Source organism: Palaemon carinicauda, chromosome 1 (genome assembly GCF_036898095.1).
Source record: "Palaemon carinicauda isolate YSFRI2023 chromosome 1, ASM3689809v2, whole genome shotgun sequence".
NCBI lineage: Eukaryota > Metazoa > Arthropoda > Malacostraca > Decapoda > Palaemonidae > Palaemon > Palaemon carinicauda.
Genome location: NC_090725.1, coordinates 289,994,180 through 290,011,448, shown reverse-complemented (window position 1 = coordinate 290,011,448; position 17,269 = coordinate 289,994,180). Strand labels below are relative to the sequence as shown.

Sequence of the window (17,269 nt, the reverse complement as noted above, 5' to 3'; positions counted from 1 at the left end):
GGTATCCTCTCCAGAAGCTCGGTTTAATTGACACATGCCTCTGAAATTTTAAAAATTATGAAATTATTAAATTTTCTTTCGCTTCAATAAATACATGCTCGTAACAAAGGAATGGAACCTTCTAGCGGTAAGGGTAAGAAGACCAGGGCTGCTGCTCAGATACTCTTTGTTTTAATTATCTCCATCAATCGGCTGTGTGCACGCTTCCCTTGGTTTAGATAATGAAAGTAAGGAATGATCACATTTTTAGTCTTAGCTTAGATATAGGCCTACTGTAATAAATTGATTAAGAAGTTCAGAAGTCTTCTTATGCTACCAAATCTGAAAAAGTGCCTACATCCAAGACAGTTAACACTCCTTAAGTCTCCAACTTTGTTATGGATAGATTAAAAAAAAATGTTGTCTCAGGAAGACTGTCCCAAGTCTTCCCCATTTGGTAAAGACCACATTCTGACCCATGGGTATTGGCTGTGGTCAAACAAGGCTACTGAATCCTGCTAACTTCCAACCCACATTTGTCGAAGAAAATAGTTTGTACATCTGCTATTAAACCCATGCAAAACCACAACCTAGTCATTTTATAAGACAACTATATTGTGAGGCAGAAGACAGAAGACAGAATGGGTTGTCTTGATCCTAATAACCCTCCACTCGCTGTGTAAGCACTTTTCATCAGTCTCAGATTACTTATGTAGTGGATGGTGTGGCATATCATAGGGTTCATTTAAGCTCGAGCAGTTGAACGAAGTTTCGACTAAAATCGATCATTTTCATCATGTTTCAGATGACTGTATACAATGTTAGCTTGCAGGCTGGGCCCCTAGGTCATATCAGTAATGTTGAGGGGTTAATGTATTTCCTAGTACAGTATGCAACAAAAGTTAATTTTACAGGTAAAGGTCGATTAACTTGAGCTGCTGGAGAAAGGCAATATGAACATCAGGAAAAGTTCATAGAAATAAAGTAGTAAATATACTGAAGATAGTAAATATGAACTATAATGCATAGAGATCCAGACTAGGTGAGGATTTTGAAACTTCAAATATAATATGATGAAAGCCTTGTTTGGGTCATGTTTTTCTATCAAAAGCAAGAATTTCATCTGCATGTAAGTGTTTAGTGTTACAGATAAAACTAGCTTTTATATTTAATTGTAAAGCTTTCATGCTAGGATGCCCCTGCCTGACATTTTCAAGATGTTTTAGATACAGTTATGGAAATTATTCTTGTTAGGAGCTTTGTAAATATTAACTGGTATCTTGAGTGCCCCCTTTGGTTGCAAAATTATATTTTTTTGTATATCATAACCTTTTTATGCGAAGCATCTTCTATGTAATGGAAATTAATTTTCGTGGTCGATTTATTCACATTCAACAGATGGCAATATATGTTACTGTATTTAGTTCCTGCTAAGCTAATTACATTCAAAAGGATATTTGACATCTGGAATGATAAAGAGCATAAGATGTCATGGGATTTTTCTTTCCTTCAATTTCAGGGAGCAATGGGCCTCAGAAATTCTGTATTGAGAAGGTTGGCAAAGAGACTTGGCTTCCTCGCTCTCATACATGCTTCAATCGTCTTGACCTCCCGCCCTATAAGTCATATGAACAGCTTGTTGAGAAACTGACTTTTGCCATTGAAGAAACAGAAGGTTTTGGTCAAGAGTAAGCAGTTTTAGTGGTCAGCATGTGTACAATATCAAAGACCATTTGTGATAATATATGCTCCTGATTAATTATGTGACTACTGTGATTTATTTGAGATTTCCAATTAATGTTTGTCCAAATACAATAGTAGGGATTTTTGCAAAGCTATATTCAGGTTGTGTATGCAGTCTGGCTGACTGGCAGTGTTTGAGCATTCAACAGTTGATTTTTGTCCCATGTAAGCCAGTCAGAAAGGTTGTTATCCAAAGGAAATAATTTTATGTGTACATTATGTATAAAAGAGTGCATGTGTAGTATGTTGGCTACTTTTAGTCGGTTTTCCATTGAGAAGGAAACTTTTGCGTATATAGTGTACAGTATGTATAATTCTCTCTCTCTCTCTCTTTCTCTCTCTCTCTCTCTCTCTCTCTCTCTCTCTCTCTCTCTCTCTCTCTCTCTCTCTCTCTCTCTCTCAAATCTCTGAATACCATTCATTGATACACCAACTAGAGTTATTCCTATTTTGTTTTGGTGTCCACCCAAAAGACATCTTCATATGTGTAGTGTAACATGATTTGATATACTTATAACAACTATTTGAAATTTGTGTGTTTTTACCAAACCTTTAAATATGACTCCCTTTCTTTAGATATTTTTGTGCTTAAAAGTAAATAAGGTATTTTCAACAAGAAGGGGGTTTTCCAATACAGTATATATTGTCTTGAGTTATTCTTTCATGGTCTTCTAGTCCTTAATGACTACTGTACTTGAAGGGAAGAGAGGTATGAAAAATTTATATTTAACTTCGATCAATCACTTTTTGTTGTACAAGATAGTTTAACAACATGTGGTTAGTTTGTTTATTCACTCGATCCAATTTTTCCTGGATTGAGAATCCTGTAGGATTTTATTTTATTAAATAATTTTATATAACCAAAGGAAATCTCCCATCCTTTTTATATTAAGCTCTTGCTGACAGTAATAACCCAGACACTGATTGAATTATTCGTGGAGGGAAAATTACCGTAACTTAAAGGTGTGTAGTTCAATAAAGCACTTTGTTTTGTGCCCTGCTCCAATCTCCACAAACTTTTGCATTGTCAGGATGCCTACTGATCACATATTTAGTTTATCTCTTTTATTAGTTTGAGCACATGTCAAATTTGGCACCCCATTTTAGCTTTTGAACTGGCCACTTAAATATTTTTCTTAGAACATTTAGCATTTTGGTAGTGTAAAGCCAAACAAGTAGTAGTAAAATTGAAAGCAAAATGTGAAAATTTATAATAGCAAAAATCCCAGATACCAGATGTGATGGGCTAATAAATTCTGCCAACCCTCACTTTTGTTGCTTCAGATCATTTAACCTATTTATGGGGTAATAACACAACTTGGTATAGATCTATGCTATCTTTTAGAATTTGTCAGAATTCAATGATATATAGGTAACTATGCAACATGTATTATTTTGATAGTGTATATTCTTGAATATTTTCTTTTAGCTTTTGCTAGTTACTGCACAGCCATGTCAGAAGTTATTATTTTGAGGTGGGTTGAATTTTGAAGACAGGAAAGAGATTGTAAGATAATTTTAACACCTAAGTAAATATCTTTTGACTGGGAACTTTGCAGCATTTTAATGTTTTATTTCATCTGGTTTATTTATAATTCCTTAGCTTTTATGAGTAAATTACTGAAGCTTTTGGTTAAGATTAATTATGAAGTTACAAAAATTGTTTCCCCAATTGCATTTTTGTGTATGCAGCAATATTGGTTGAACCTATTCCCAAGTCCAAATTGGCACTCTGATTAATTGTGATTACATTTAATTAAAGAAACATCTTTGTACCTGATTTACAGAAGAATGACAGATTTAGTAGATCTCTGTTTTAAAATTTGTACTATTTATGCCTTTATTTCCGGGAGAACTACAGTATTCTTAATAAATGTCCAGAAAAAAAAATCCATTAAGATTCGATGAAATCCCTTCCTTTTCTCCTAAATGTATTTTCCAGAGTTCAACATCAGCCTCCATGTTCTTAGAAATAATCTTGTTACACGGTTCAATAAAAGATTTTTATCTCGTGTTTTTTCATTTTTCTTACAAAGTATTATAACCTAGGAAGGCCGATTCCTGTTGCCATGTCACATCTTTGCAACTTTGATTTTTGCTTTTCTTTGTTGTAGTTATAATTTTTCCCTCATTAAATTTGTTAAATGGCCAAAAATTGTTTCCAAATAAATTTTTCTAAAAGTTTTTAACTACAGTACTGAAATTATGATTTTATAGCAATTAGTAGTTTAATTTCCTATTACTGTACTGTACTCTTGGATAAATTTCCTTGAAATTCTTAATAAAGGTTTGTTAAAAATAATTTTGAAGACTGATTTTGACCTCTAGAAGAAATTTTTATGCCATTAACAATTTTTACATGAACCTAACTCAAGTTTAAACCATTATCACCAGGTTTCCCATATAGTTTTGATAAAAAATAATGTGTAGTCGTGAACGTTGTAAACTATGCTATTTTATGCAGTATCTAAGTACTGTGAAGAAATTTGAATTATGATAATACTCTTTGATCATAATACATTGAAGAGATGTGTCAACTGATTAGGTTTTCAAAATCATACTTTGAGGATGCTTATATTTAATGAAAATAAGTTTGCAAGCTTTTATAAAGTTTGACAAGGCTCTTCACAATGCCTTCTCAAATATGTACACCAATCTCGTATTTGTTTTGAGCAAAAGTAAAGATATCTTCAGTATATTGCTTTAGAGGGAATGCGTATGTTAAAGTTTTACTGTTTAGCCCAGGATATTTTTGATATTTAATTTCTATATTTTCTCCTTGTAAAACAAAAATGTTGAACTTCAGGAAAAGGCCATGGACTTTGTTATGCAACAAAAAAGACAGTTTTGTTATGTAACAAAATAGACAGGAATTTTGTGTAATAGTGGAAATCGTGCCAGTGTCAAAGTTCAATAGCAATTTAACTTTGAGAAAAACAATTCAATGCTTTTATTTTCTTTTAGAGTAGCATTACACCGCACAGGTAGTGTGACCAATATAATGTTTTACATTGCAGTTGAAGTGGCTTTGGTAGAGTTTTTCTTGTGAAATTTGTTTACTTTTTATAGAGAATTGTGAAGTGGAAATCTGTTTTGTGTATCAAGTGCAGTATATTTTTTATATACAGTACAGTAGATAGTTTGTGACCTTATTGACACAACATGGCCTTGAGAGGCTTTTTATGTTTTTTGTCAAGGGTTATTTCCAACATTTCATGGACTGAAACTGTTTCTGAAATGTGGGTGTTTTTGAAAAATTCAGACAAAAATTGTACTTGAAATGACTTTAGTATGATTGTTATATGACTTAATGCACCACATTAGTTGAAAGAAACTAATTTTTCATTTTTATCATAAGCAAGTGATGTTTTTATTAAAATGGGTTTTAATGTATATTAACTTTCATGTATTGTAAATGCTCCAGGATTTTTATTCTAGGTGAGAATGTGCCTCGTGACATATTAGGGATTGTGAGTCTGCAATAAATGCGTTGTACATTTGTGTACAATACTATATCCTCATTGTCACAAATATTTAGTGACTTGTAAAAATATGTATTGTGTGATACAGTTATTAATTAATGGGAATATTTTAAAATTAGAAATGACAGCCATGCTATTGAGAATTGTAGTAGGAGTTAATGTAATTGAGTGCATATTAAGCTATTAGTTTGACAGTTTAGGTGTACATACAGTTTTTGCAGTGTATAATTGGAAAATGATTTGGCTCGTATATCCTTATTACTACATAAATTGCTATTGATCACTGTAGTATGGACCAAGTATCTATATGCAATGGAGTTTTAATAGGGAATCTGCTATTACAGTTTCTGCATCAAAGGTATTATACATAGGTTGTTGATTTTTTTTATTTTTATCTACTACTGTACTTTCGATACTCCACTTTATTCTTTGTTCTTATTTTATTGTTAGGATAAACGTTTAATAAATATTCATTAAATACAGTATTCGGTTGTCTTGTTTTGTATGAAGTCGGCACTTCTGTTCCTAATTTGACGTTGAGTTCTCGCTAATTCTGAAAGTTTTTATTGTGCGAAAAAAAATTTGCATCCAGCCACTAGAATGATAAACATGCAGCTTTTTAAGTTTTGCCAAGCACTGGTGATCATGCATTATGTACTGATATATTAATAAGTGTGATATCTTCAACATCTGATATGTGTTTAGGTAGATTATATGTTATGGCCTACAAAGACTATATGTGGTTTTATACTGATACTTTGCAACATACATTGCACATGTTGAGTATTGTTTGCAATACCAATCTTATTTTCATATTCATATTGCCGTGTATATATATAAATATATAATGTCTGGGTCTGTAAATAAAGTATTCCTCAAACAAATGTTTTGGCTGTTGCGTTTTTTTAGCCTACGACTGACCTGTGTCAGAGTTTCATGTACTGTATGTTGCATCTGATTTAGTACTGTATATGCATTATTACCACTTCACTCCTCACTTTCTTACCCCCCTGAGAATTATGTGATATAGCTTATGATTCAAAAGAAAAATTATGGAAATAAAGTTCCTTTTTTTATTAAGATATCTATTATTTCTATACTTTACTTTGAATCGTATTGGGGATCCTGCAGCCATTATTCAAGTGTCTTTGCAGGATCTCTTTGGTCCCTAGCTATAATTACATGGTGATGTCTTTAAATCTGTTCCACTTTTGTTTCTTCCACATTGCTATTCAACCTTTCAACTTTTACACCCTAATGCAGCGTCAGCATTTTTTCACAGTTGCACAATAGTGTTAAAGGGTCTCCCTAACCCCTTACTGCTTAGTACAGCTGCGACATTTTCTCCCAGTTGCACATCAGTGTTGAAGGGTCTTCCTTACTGCTTAGTACAGCTGCAACATTTTCTCCCAGTTGTACTTTAGTGTTAAAGGGTCTCCCTGACTGCTTCTTAATGCAGCTGTGGCATTTTCTCCCAGTTGTACTTTAGTGTTAAAGGGTCTCTCTGAACCTTTACTCCTTAATGCAGCTGCAGCATTTTCTCCCAGTTTTTGCGAAGGACAGAGTCAACATCCAACGCAAGGAATACTCTCTTGTCTCTTCCATCCTCCTTTAGGAGATGGGAAGCGGTTCCTCTTTATCCTCTTGATTGGAACATCCGGTCTCGTGGGAAGACGCGGTTCATCAAGATACCACTGAGCTTCTTCGGTCATTTCTTACAGAAGTCTCCAGCTTATCGTCTCCTCATGGAACGAGTTTGATATTCAAACCCTGCCATACGAGGGGAAGGCTTGCAATCATACAAACGGTTAGCCCACGGCTTCCTGTACAGGATTGACCACTAGGACTAATATTCCTAGCCCCCTTTTTGGGACATCCATCTTCACCCTGTCACGTCAGGGAATGATGCTTCAGTTTAGCTAAGCACCGAGGGTTGTCACAAGGGTTTCTACCCTAAGGTCAATCTTCCCCTTCACGATCAGCTTCGTCTCTGGCTTATCCTAACACTCTCGAACTCCTCCGAGACATCTTGAGTTTACCACGAACTGAGGATTGGAGTAATCTCAGAAGAGACTCGACTGTCATATCGAATACGGATATTTATAGACATGGTCATCAGCCTGCAGAAACATCTGCAGGTTCGACAAGACTGCATCTGTCTCCACCGAATCCAACCTCTTAGGAACAGCTAGATCTCAGGTCCTTCGGCGCTTGGTATCTTCCTTTCCTCTTGATTCTCTACGAGATCTGAGCGAGAGACTGTCCTGATAAGGAGGTTGCCAGATGAGAATCTCATCCAGGGAGTTAATCTCCGCTGTTCTCCGAATTGATTTCTCCCTTCAAATCCATCAAAGAAAAGGAGTTGGTGTATGCTGTACCACTCTGCCTCCGGGCTGTGACCAGAGCTCAAAAAGGCCTGCCTCTTAAATCTCTTGAGATGAGGGCAACCTTCCTGCGGGCAAGAAGTACCATCCCCCTTCGAGGGGAACTCAGTTTGAGCTCTGGCTCGTTTCTTGTACAACGCCTGATGTCAACCTTCAACTTGGGCTAGAACTCAAGGATGGGAACAGAGAGTATGGCCAAGAGGATCTGCGTGTCTTTCCCGTCAGCGGGAAAGACTTCCTTCTCCTTTTGGTCTCCTCTTCAGAGGATTCTTCTAGCGAAGAGAGGGATTCGTCCATTCTACTACTGAGGGAGTAGTTCCTCCATCAGCTACTATGCAGCAATCTTCCTGCTTGCTTTAAGGATCATTGACAGTGGTAGCAAATTGTAGAAGCCTTTCCCATCCGCGAGAGGATCTTCCTTTACCTGGTGGGCATTGCCTTTCATACAGAGTTTCGAGCTGGTGGACCATTAGTCGAAAAGAAGACCTCGTTCCAGGACTCCAAGCAGCAGAAGTCTCCTGACCTTGATGACAGGTCTCCCGCTTATGTTGGTTTCGACCAAGAGAGTCGGCGATTCCCATGGGACGCCCTTAATGTCTCTTATTCATGACAATGGGCCAAGTAAAGCTCGACCTCATATCTGGCAGCTCAGGTCCCAGAATCCAAACCCTTCGATCTGGGAGTCCTTCGCAACATTACCAATGACCCAGATCAACGGTTACTATGCCAAAAAGAAGCTGGAGGCCCATTCTCAAGGAAACTACAAGAGCTCGCCCCAAGTGTCAAAACTATTTATCAGCATGAGGAAGGTCAAGTGGAGCATCACAAAGAACACCATCTTTGCCTGGATTCACTAGGTCATTGACCTCGCACTGAATCCAGTTCCTCTTCCGACACATTGACTCAGAGCACACGACGTTAGGTGCATTGATATGTCCCTGGCATTCAAACAAAACTACTCTGTGGTGCAGGATCTACAAGCAGGTGTGTGGAAACGCAAACGACCTTCACCGCCCACTACCTGCAGATGTAACCCACAAGAGACTACAAGTTCTTTATCAGTCCTCTGGTGGCTGTATGACAACTGGTTCAACACCTCAAACTCCTTCATGGGCAAGTAGCAGGAGGTTGAGGGTATTGGTTACCCAGTTTTAGTTTTGAGTGAATGAACAAGATTATAATATTCATAAGACTTTCAAGAACATTGATTTTCCATAGCCAGAAGTTACATCTGCCAACTTGAATGGTTTGGGGTAGAAAGTGTTCCCAAAGATTGTGAGAAGGTGGAGCAGGAATGAAAATTGATCTTCCACAATTTAGTACCCTAGTGGTAAACAAACTAGATTTTGAAGAAAATTACTTGAACTCATTGATGTGCATCACAAGGAGCTTACTAAAGAAGACCGTAGCTGTAAGAAAATACAGTAGTACTGTAGTTGATTAACCTAAACGATTACAGACAAAATTAATGGGAAATTTTGTTTCTCTGCAGAAGTTTGCTCAAGTTTTTAATATTGTATTGAGACCTGAATGTCTAGTGTTACATGAAGGCTACAGCAGCTATTCATGATGCAATCCAGTGCTACCATGTTGTCTATGATGAGTTAAAAGAACCACTACCTAGACATCACTGAATCAATTCTTCAAGTGAGTAGATGAACTTCATTCAGGCAAGAAACGTGTACCAATTCCATCAACAACAGTTTTAGTTCTGTTTCATCCTTGGCTTCATTTTTTGTTGCTGGCAACCCTACATCAAGACAATCATCACATGCCTCCTCTACCTCAGTCAGTAACTTGTCTCTAGTCAGTCTTGCCCCTTGTGTCAGTTCTACTTTATAAAGATTATAATTTATTGTTATACTGATTAACAAAACTTTTTAGGCATTAAGGAAAAAAAAATAATTCGGTACAAATCTATAAACGTTGAATAGCTTTTTATCATATAAGAATATCTAGGAATTCTTAATCCATACATCGAGGTCAGCCGACGGGAAAAAGCAGAAAAAAGTCCTAAGATGTAGATTGTTGAAAGTGGAAGTAAAAGAGTGTATAGATAGTGAAAAGAGCAATATGTGAAGAGGAACAATAGAGAGTGCTACCATTCATCAGAATTGGCTTCCCACGAGATTAGATCTGTCTCAGGAACATTCAAATCAGGTAGGTAACAGTCCCGATTTGTTTGTCCAATATGGGATCTGATCCATCACTATTGTGACCAATCTCCTGTGCACTGTGTTGCTCCTAGGTTGTACATTAGCAATGCTGCACATGATTATTCATTTTGTCTAGGATAAGCTATATTCTCTCTATGCTAAAATGCCAACTGTCGAGTTGTCAGTGGTCGTCAAGGGACTGCTCAGTAATTCCTAGTACCACTCTTGTCAGGGAGATCAACCAAGCTTAGTACGAGTCGACTGCACCAGGTGTGTGACACGCTGGTCAAGGTCACTGTCTCCATGTCACTCTGACGGCTGTGGCCTCCAATACACTTCTAGGTCTTCATAGGTTAGGGGAATTCAACAGGACATGAAGGGTCTTAAGCCTTCCAAGCCATTCCAGATTGAATTGGTTAGGCACTGTCTTGAAAGCATTGGAATCGTTTGTAAGTGCAGTGATCTTAGGATAGCTTTGAAGGCTACTCCTAAACTTCTTCTTTGTCTGCATCTCTTCCCACTTTTAAGTGGGGTGGTTTCTGGCCAGCATTCTCCATTTACCTTTGTCCCACACTTCATCACCTGTTAATTCCTTTGATCGAAGGTCATCCTTGATACAGTCCATCTACCTTTGCTTTGGTCTCTCTCTCCTTCTTGTTCCCTGTACATTCTGGGTTATCTTTGGAGACCATTTATCCATATCCCCTGTCCAGATCCTAACTAGCTTGTCGAAGATGTTTTAAAAAAGATGGCAAACTGAAAAGCTTGTATTGTTTGGCAGAGAGCTAATATCTGCCCTGCTGCTGGCCTTTTTTCTTTATGCTCATGCCATCCCAGATTACCTCATCATGGCATGTCGGCAAGTGTCATCTCTATATAATCATTGTTTTTAGGATGTCTATTTGCACACGTCCAGGTGTCCAGCACTGATCTGTTTTCGTAAGCCATTTACCGTGGTACCACTGATATAATTACAATGAGAGAGAGAGAGAGAGAGCTGCTGCTGGGCCTGAATAGAAAATCCTTGGAATGGCAACTGAAGAAAGGTCATTTTCCTATCCCAGACATCTTCTTACTTTAGGAACGACGATGAAGGTACTATGCTCTGAAATCCAGATCATGTAATTCATTAGTTTCTACTTGTAACTCAAAGTGTACATTTAGCACACCAGAGAATGTTCTATAATCCTAAGGACACAAAACTTTTACTTGCAAGTGGTTTCTTGAATCTACAGTACAGTCTGATAAACAACTTTTCCTTAGAATGTCTGTGTAGTACTATACTGTAGATGTTTCTCGTTTTCTATTAGCGTAATAGTAGCCTTGGAGTTATATACCTTTAACTCAATATGTTGGCTAACTTTAATTTTCTGGGATGTTCTCTGAGGAGAACAAAGGAAAGACCTGAAAAGTTACACCCAATTAGTTTACTCTCCTTAATATACAATATTCGCAAAGATATATTGGGCCGAATAGAAAAACAGCCAGGCTTTAATCAACCAAAGGAGCAGGCAAGCTTTAGAAGTGGTTATTCAACAACTGACCATATCCATGTAAGTATCAATCTAATGGAAAAATCAAAAGTATGACAAACTTTATGTATGTCATTTATAGACTAAGAGAAAGACTTTAATTGTCAAAACTCAGCAGTAATAGTTTTCGATGCAGACACTATTTGCTAACAGACAATTCAGCTGATTAACATTTGTAACAGCACGACCAGCATTTGCTGTTACTCTCCAAATCCTTGCAACTCTATAAAGTCCTCCAAATATTCACATTCAGCATCAGGTTACACGAGTGACAAAATTGAAGTAATTTTATTTCGTTAACTTGTTACTCTCATAATCTCTTTAATGAAATTAAATATGTATTGTGATCACTAAGAGTATCTTTATTTTGGATTGCATGCCTTATGGCAGCACGTATAGTCCACCCACGTAGCAATTCAAGTAATACCAGATTTCAAAAGTTAAATTGTTTTACCGTTTTCTTATCTGGCATTCCTTACTACAATCTGTAGGACCTACTCTCTTATCTCGACATTCATTTGTAAACAATATTCAGAGAATAGTGTACTTCTTGCATTTAATACAAAATCCCACTACTGTTTGCTGCTGGAATATTAATACTAAAAGACTTCTCTTATATAAACTGTAATATTTAGTTATTTAAAACCAACACCATTCAAAACATCAACATTTGTATCAATCAATTTTAGTGCTACTCTTAGTTTAAAGGGAATGGAGGAGCTAATAGATTCAACATTACACTGTAAGGACACCGCTCCCTTCGTCGTCCAGAAAATCAACAAACTGTTTATTTATTTGAATTCTCCTTTCGCTACACCGTGATTTCCCATGTATATGTATTCCGCTCTATCAGAGCTACATTTTGACATATGTATCATATATTTTGGCGGGCAATTCAATCTGATTTGGCGCCAGCGCCATCATACCTTTCCGTCCGCACCTTGTAATATACTCCCATGCACATTTGAATAAAGTATCAATTGATCTTGGTGACGCTTGTCTCACTGTCCTTACAACTGGTGACCCCTGAGTTGAAAGTAGCATCAGCGGTTTTGTCTTTGCCATTAACGGACTTATTACGGCCGTGCTACCTTCTCCATACTCCGTTACCTTAGGCGTGAGCCTGCCTTTGGTTCTCCCACACTTCGGTGAATGTAAGGCAGTAGGATGAGCTTAACCGACATATCAACTTCCCACCTCTTCGCCGACTCGTCGTCTGGCCATGATGCAGGAAGCAACACGCCCATCGCACCCAACGGCCTCGCCTCCACGCCCAAAGTCAAACTGTCGCCCTTTTCTCAACACAACACCGCTTCCTGGTTCCTGAGAGCAGACATACTCTTCCGCGTCGCTAGACTCAACGACTCCTGCGCCAAGGCTGACATCGTTCTCACCTCCATACCTGAAGAGGTATTCGACAAGATTTCCCCATGGCTCGACGCCCAGGCCGGCCAAGTTTCATACGACGACCTGAGAACGAAACTCATCGGTATCTACTCCCTCTCCGTCTCAGCAAGGGCACAGAAAGTCCTGGACCTCGCCGGCAAGCCCATGGGTGACACCTCTCCTGTCGAGGCGTGGGACGAGTTATCCGGCCTGCTTATGCTCCCCGAAACAGACAGCAACGGCCGACGACGTGAGATCTTTCTTCGACGCCTACCACAGGACGTAAGGGCCCAATTGACAGACGCCGACACGCTCCCGATGAACGAACTCCTGTCGAAGGCTCAGAAGCTCCACGAGGCCTCCAAAGCATCTCGCCTCAGAGCATCATCGTCAACACCGCCTTCGTTCTCCTCCTTCAGCAGCTGCTCTTCCATAGACTCCTCGGCAACGGCCCCTGAGGACGACGAGATCAACGTTCTATCAAGAAAGAAACCGCCGCAACCAACACGACCGAACCCTAGGACTAACCCAGCATGGTGCTTCTACCACCAACAGTTCGGCAGCGACGCCAAGAAATGTAGAGCACCTCTGTACCATGGTCTTCCACTGTCTTGGATTAGTGTTCTCTTGCTTAAGGGTTCACTCGAGCACATTATTCTATCTTATGTCTCTTCCTCCTGTTTTGTCTACGTTTTTATAGTTTATATAGGAAATATTTATTTTAATGTTACCGTTCTTAAAATCAAAATATTGTTCTCTAGTCTTGGGTAGTGCCATAGCCTCTGTACCATGGTCTCCCACTGTCTTGGATTAGAGTTCTCTTGCTTGAGGGTACACTCGGGCACACTATTCTATCTTATTTCTCTTCCTCCTGTTTTGTCCATGTTTTTATAGTTTATATAGGAAATATTTATTTTAATGTTACCGTTCTTAAAATCAAAATATTGTTCTCTAGTCTTGGGTAGTGCCATAGCCTCTGTACCATGGTCTCCCACTGTCTTGTATTAGAGTTCTCTTGCTTGAGGGTACACTCGGGCACTCTATTCTATCTTATTTCTCTTCCTCTTGCTTTGTCTACGTTTTTATAGTTTATATAGGAAATATTTATTTTAATGTTACTGTTCTTAAAATCAAAATATTGTTCTCTAGTCTTGGGTAGGGCCATAGCCTCTGTACCATGGTCTTCCACTGTCTTGGGTTAGAGTTCTCTTGCTTGAGGGTACACTCGGGCACACTATTCTATCTTATTTCTCTTCCTCTTGCTTTGTCTACGTTTTTATAGTTTATATAGGAAATATTTATTTTAATGTTACCGTTCTTAAAATCGAAATATTGTTCCCTAGTCTTGGGTAGTGCCATAGCCTCTGCACCATGGTCTTCCACTGTCTTGGATTAGTGTTTTTGCTTGAAGGTACACTCGGGCACACTATTCTATCTTATTTCTCTTCCTCTTGCTTTCTCTACGTTTTTATAGTTTATATAGGAAATATTTATTTTAATGTCACTGTTCTCAAAATATTATATTATTCCTTGTTTCCTTTCCTCACTGGGTTACTTTACCTGTTGGAGCCCCTGGCCTTATAGCATATCCTGCTTTTCCAACTAGGGTTATAGCTTAGCTTCTGATAATAATAATAATAATAATAATAATAATCATCATAATAATAATAATAATAATAATAATGATAGAATCTTCTCTTCCTCTTGTCTTGTTAAATTCTTTATAGTTTATATAAGAAATTTTTATTTTGTTGATATTGTTCTCAAAATATTTTATTTGTCCTTGTTTCCTTTCCTCACTGAGGTATTTTCCCTGTTGGGGCCCTTCGGCTTATAGCATCATGCTTTTTCTAATTAGGGTTGTAGATTAGCAAGTAATAATAATAATGATGATAATAATAATTATAATAATAATAATATTAATAACAACCATAATAATAATAATAATAATAATAATACAGTGAAGTGGTTATAACACTGTGACCGTCCCAAACATGTATTATTGTGACTGCCTCTGCTGAAGATGTACTTAAAACAGTTTTTTACTTTGAAGAAGAAGATTTCTGCTCCTTTTCCATGAAAATCAACTTGGACAATAAATCCTCTTACGATGTAAAAGTCGTCTAATTCACCGCCTCTCATTATTTATTATTTAATTTCCACACAGTGACATTGGTGACCATGAGACTAAAGATTTTGCTTCAGATTTTGTTAAGTATAAACTGGTTAAGACAAAAGGAAATCGTGATAGTAAATCAGTGGTAAACTAGAGTGATATTTTCGATATTTTGCATTTGAAAATGGAAGACTTCAATATGGAATTATCGATAAAAAGTGTTAATGTTTATAAATGGCAGTTATAAGCTGAATATCATTAGCGAGTTTAGAAATGGGTAGTCTTTTGATAATTATGTTCTTCGTGAATATACTAATTTGGAATTATATGCCAATTGTCTCTTCGTTCCAATCAGGGTCGCATGGTCGTTTATTATGGTGATATCGTGGTTTTGAAATCAAAATAAATATATCCTATATAAACTATAAAATTGAACAAAACATAAGGAAGAGAAGATTCTATGAGCATATCATCCTGTTAGGCCTTAGTTGTAATTATTATTATTATTATTATTATTATTACAATCTAAGCTACAACCATGTTGGAAAAGAAGGATGCTATAAGCCCAGTGGCTTCAAAAGGGAAAATAGCCCAGTGAGGAAAGGAAATAAGGAAAAATAAAATATTTTAAGAACAGTAACAACGATAAAATAAATATTTCCTATGTAAACTATGAAATATTTAACAATAAAAAGAGTAATAAGATAGAATAGTGTTCCCGAGTGTACCCTCAAGCAAGAAAACTCTAACGCAAGACAGTGGAAGACCACGGCACAGAGCCTATGGTACTACCCAAGACTAGAGAACAATGGTTTGATTTTGGAGGACTGTTTTTCTTGTCCTCTCACACAGGTATACCCTGTGCCCTTACAGGACCTACGTCATCAATTTATCGTATGCATTCTAAAGCATTCAGCATTTTACACAGCATATTGCTCGTTTATTGTCAAATCCACATTATTGAAGCATTTAGAAAGCAAGAAAGTCTTCAGTTTCCTCTTGAAAGTCTTGATAATATCCTCAGTCATTCGGATGTCTAGTGGGAGCCTCTTGTTTGAATGGTCTAGGAATTATACTAGACATATATCTTGGTTCCAATAATTTGAAAGTTCTAGAACCTACAGTAGACATGAATCTTAGTTACAGTAATTTGAAATAATCTGTAACTATATGCACACGTGTGTATATATATATATATATATATATATATATATATATATATATATATATATATATATATATATATATATATATATATATATATATATATATATATACATATATATGTATATATATATATATATATATATATATATATATATATATATATATATATATATATATATATATATACATATATATATATATATGATGAATTTTTCACATTTAGATGGTTTTTCATATTCAAATAAGCCTTATATTTTAATACATTAATGTCTGGATTCTCTTAACGACCTCGAGATCAGAGTCCCAAGGCGAAACCACTCAAAGACGATAGCATCTGACCGGCTGGGAATCGAACCCTGGTCCAGGATACTTGTATGACAGTGACAGTACCTTTTAGCCACGTAGAAAGTTTGAAATATATGGCTTATTTGAATATATATATATATATATATATATATATATATATATATATATATATATATATATGTGTGTGTGTGTGTGTGTGTATATGTATACAGTATGTGTGTGTATGTAAGTGTATGAATATATGTATATATAAGTTTATATGCACATACGTGTGTACATATCTATATATGTGGGGCTGAGTCAAACAAAAACAAAAATTATGAGGAATTGCATTTATTTCAACATATACAGAACTCAATTAAAAAGGAGACAATTATAATTTTGATCGAATACAAAATTCAACTAAAAAGGACAAATTTCTAATTTTGATCAAATCCTATCTTGATAAACATTTTGACTGTTGGACGCAAATTCCATCTGTGTAGCTGAAGTCTTCTAAGGCTTTCCTCGGCTTCCACAATCAACCTGGAAGAACAAAACATCGTCTTTTTTTTATTTTCGATATCTATTATTATTATTATTATTATTATTATTATTATTATTATTAATTTTATTATTATTTTATTTTATTATTATTATTATTATTATTTATTATCATTTTATTATTATTAATGTTATAATTATCATTATCATTATTATTATTACAATTATTATTATTATCATTATTATTATTATTATAATTATTATTATTATTATTATTATTATTATTGTTATTATTATTATTATTATTATTGTTATTATTATTATTATTACTGGCTAAGCTGCAATCCTAGTTAGAAAAGCAGGATGCTATAATCCCAAGGGCTCCAACAGGGAAAATAAGCCAGCGATTAGAGGAAATAAACAAACTACAAGAGAAGTAATGAAAAATTATAACATATATCTAATTTCCTTTAAAATACTCCTTGCTGGAAATAAATTAAACAAACAAATAGATGAATTAAGACTTACATTTGCT

General features: G+C 36.1%; 2 protein-coding genes across 3 annotated transcripts in view; one reads left to right on the top strand and one right to left on the bottom strand.

Moving 5' to 3' along the window:
- Positions 1-2,126, top strand: part of Su(dx) (Suppressor of deltex) — an 80,467-nt gene extending 78,341 nt beyond the window's left edge. For both annotated transcript variants that reach the window (XM_068392158.1, XM_068392168.1), the window contains exon 19: positions 1,499-2,126. In XM_068392158.1, coding sequence (XP_068248259.1) covers positions 1,499-1,671 — 173 coding nt within the window. In that variant the 3' untranslated portion in view covers positions 1,672-2,126. The remainder of the gene's footprint in view (positions 1-1,498) is intronic.
- An 8,877-nt stretch (positions 2,127-11,003) lies between these two features.
- The window catches only part of LOC137639589 (E3 ubiquitin-protein ligase Su(dx)-like), a 62,062-nt gene continuing 55,796 nt past the window's right edge, over positions 11,004-17,269 (bottom strand). The window contains exon 9 of the mRNA XM_068371852.1: positions 11,004-11,148. Coding sequence (XP_068227953.1) covers positions 11,004-11,148 — 145 coding nt within the window. The remainder of the gene's footprint in view (positions 11,149-17,269) is intronic.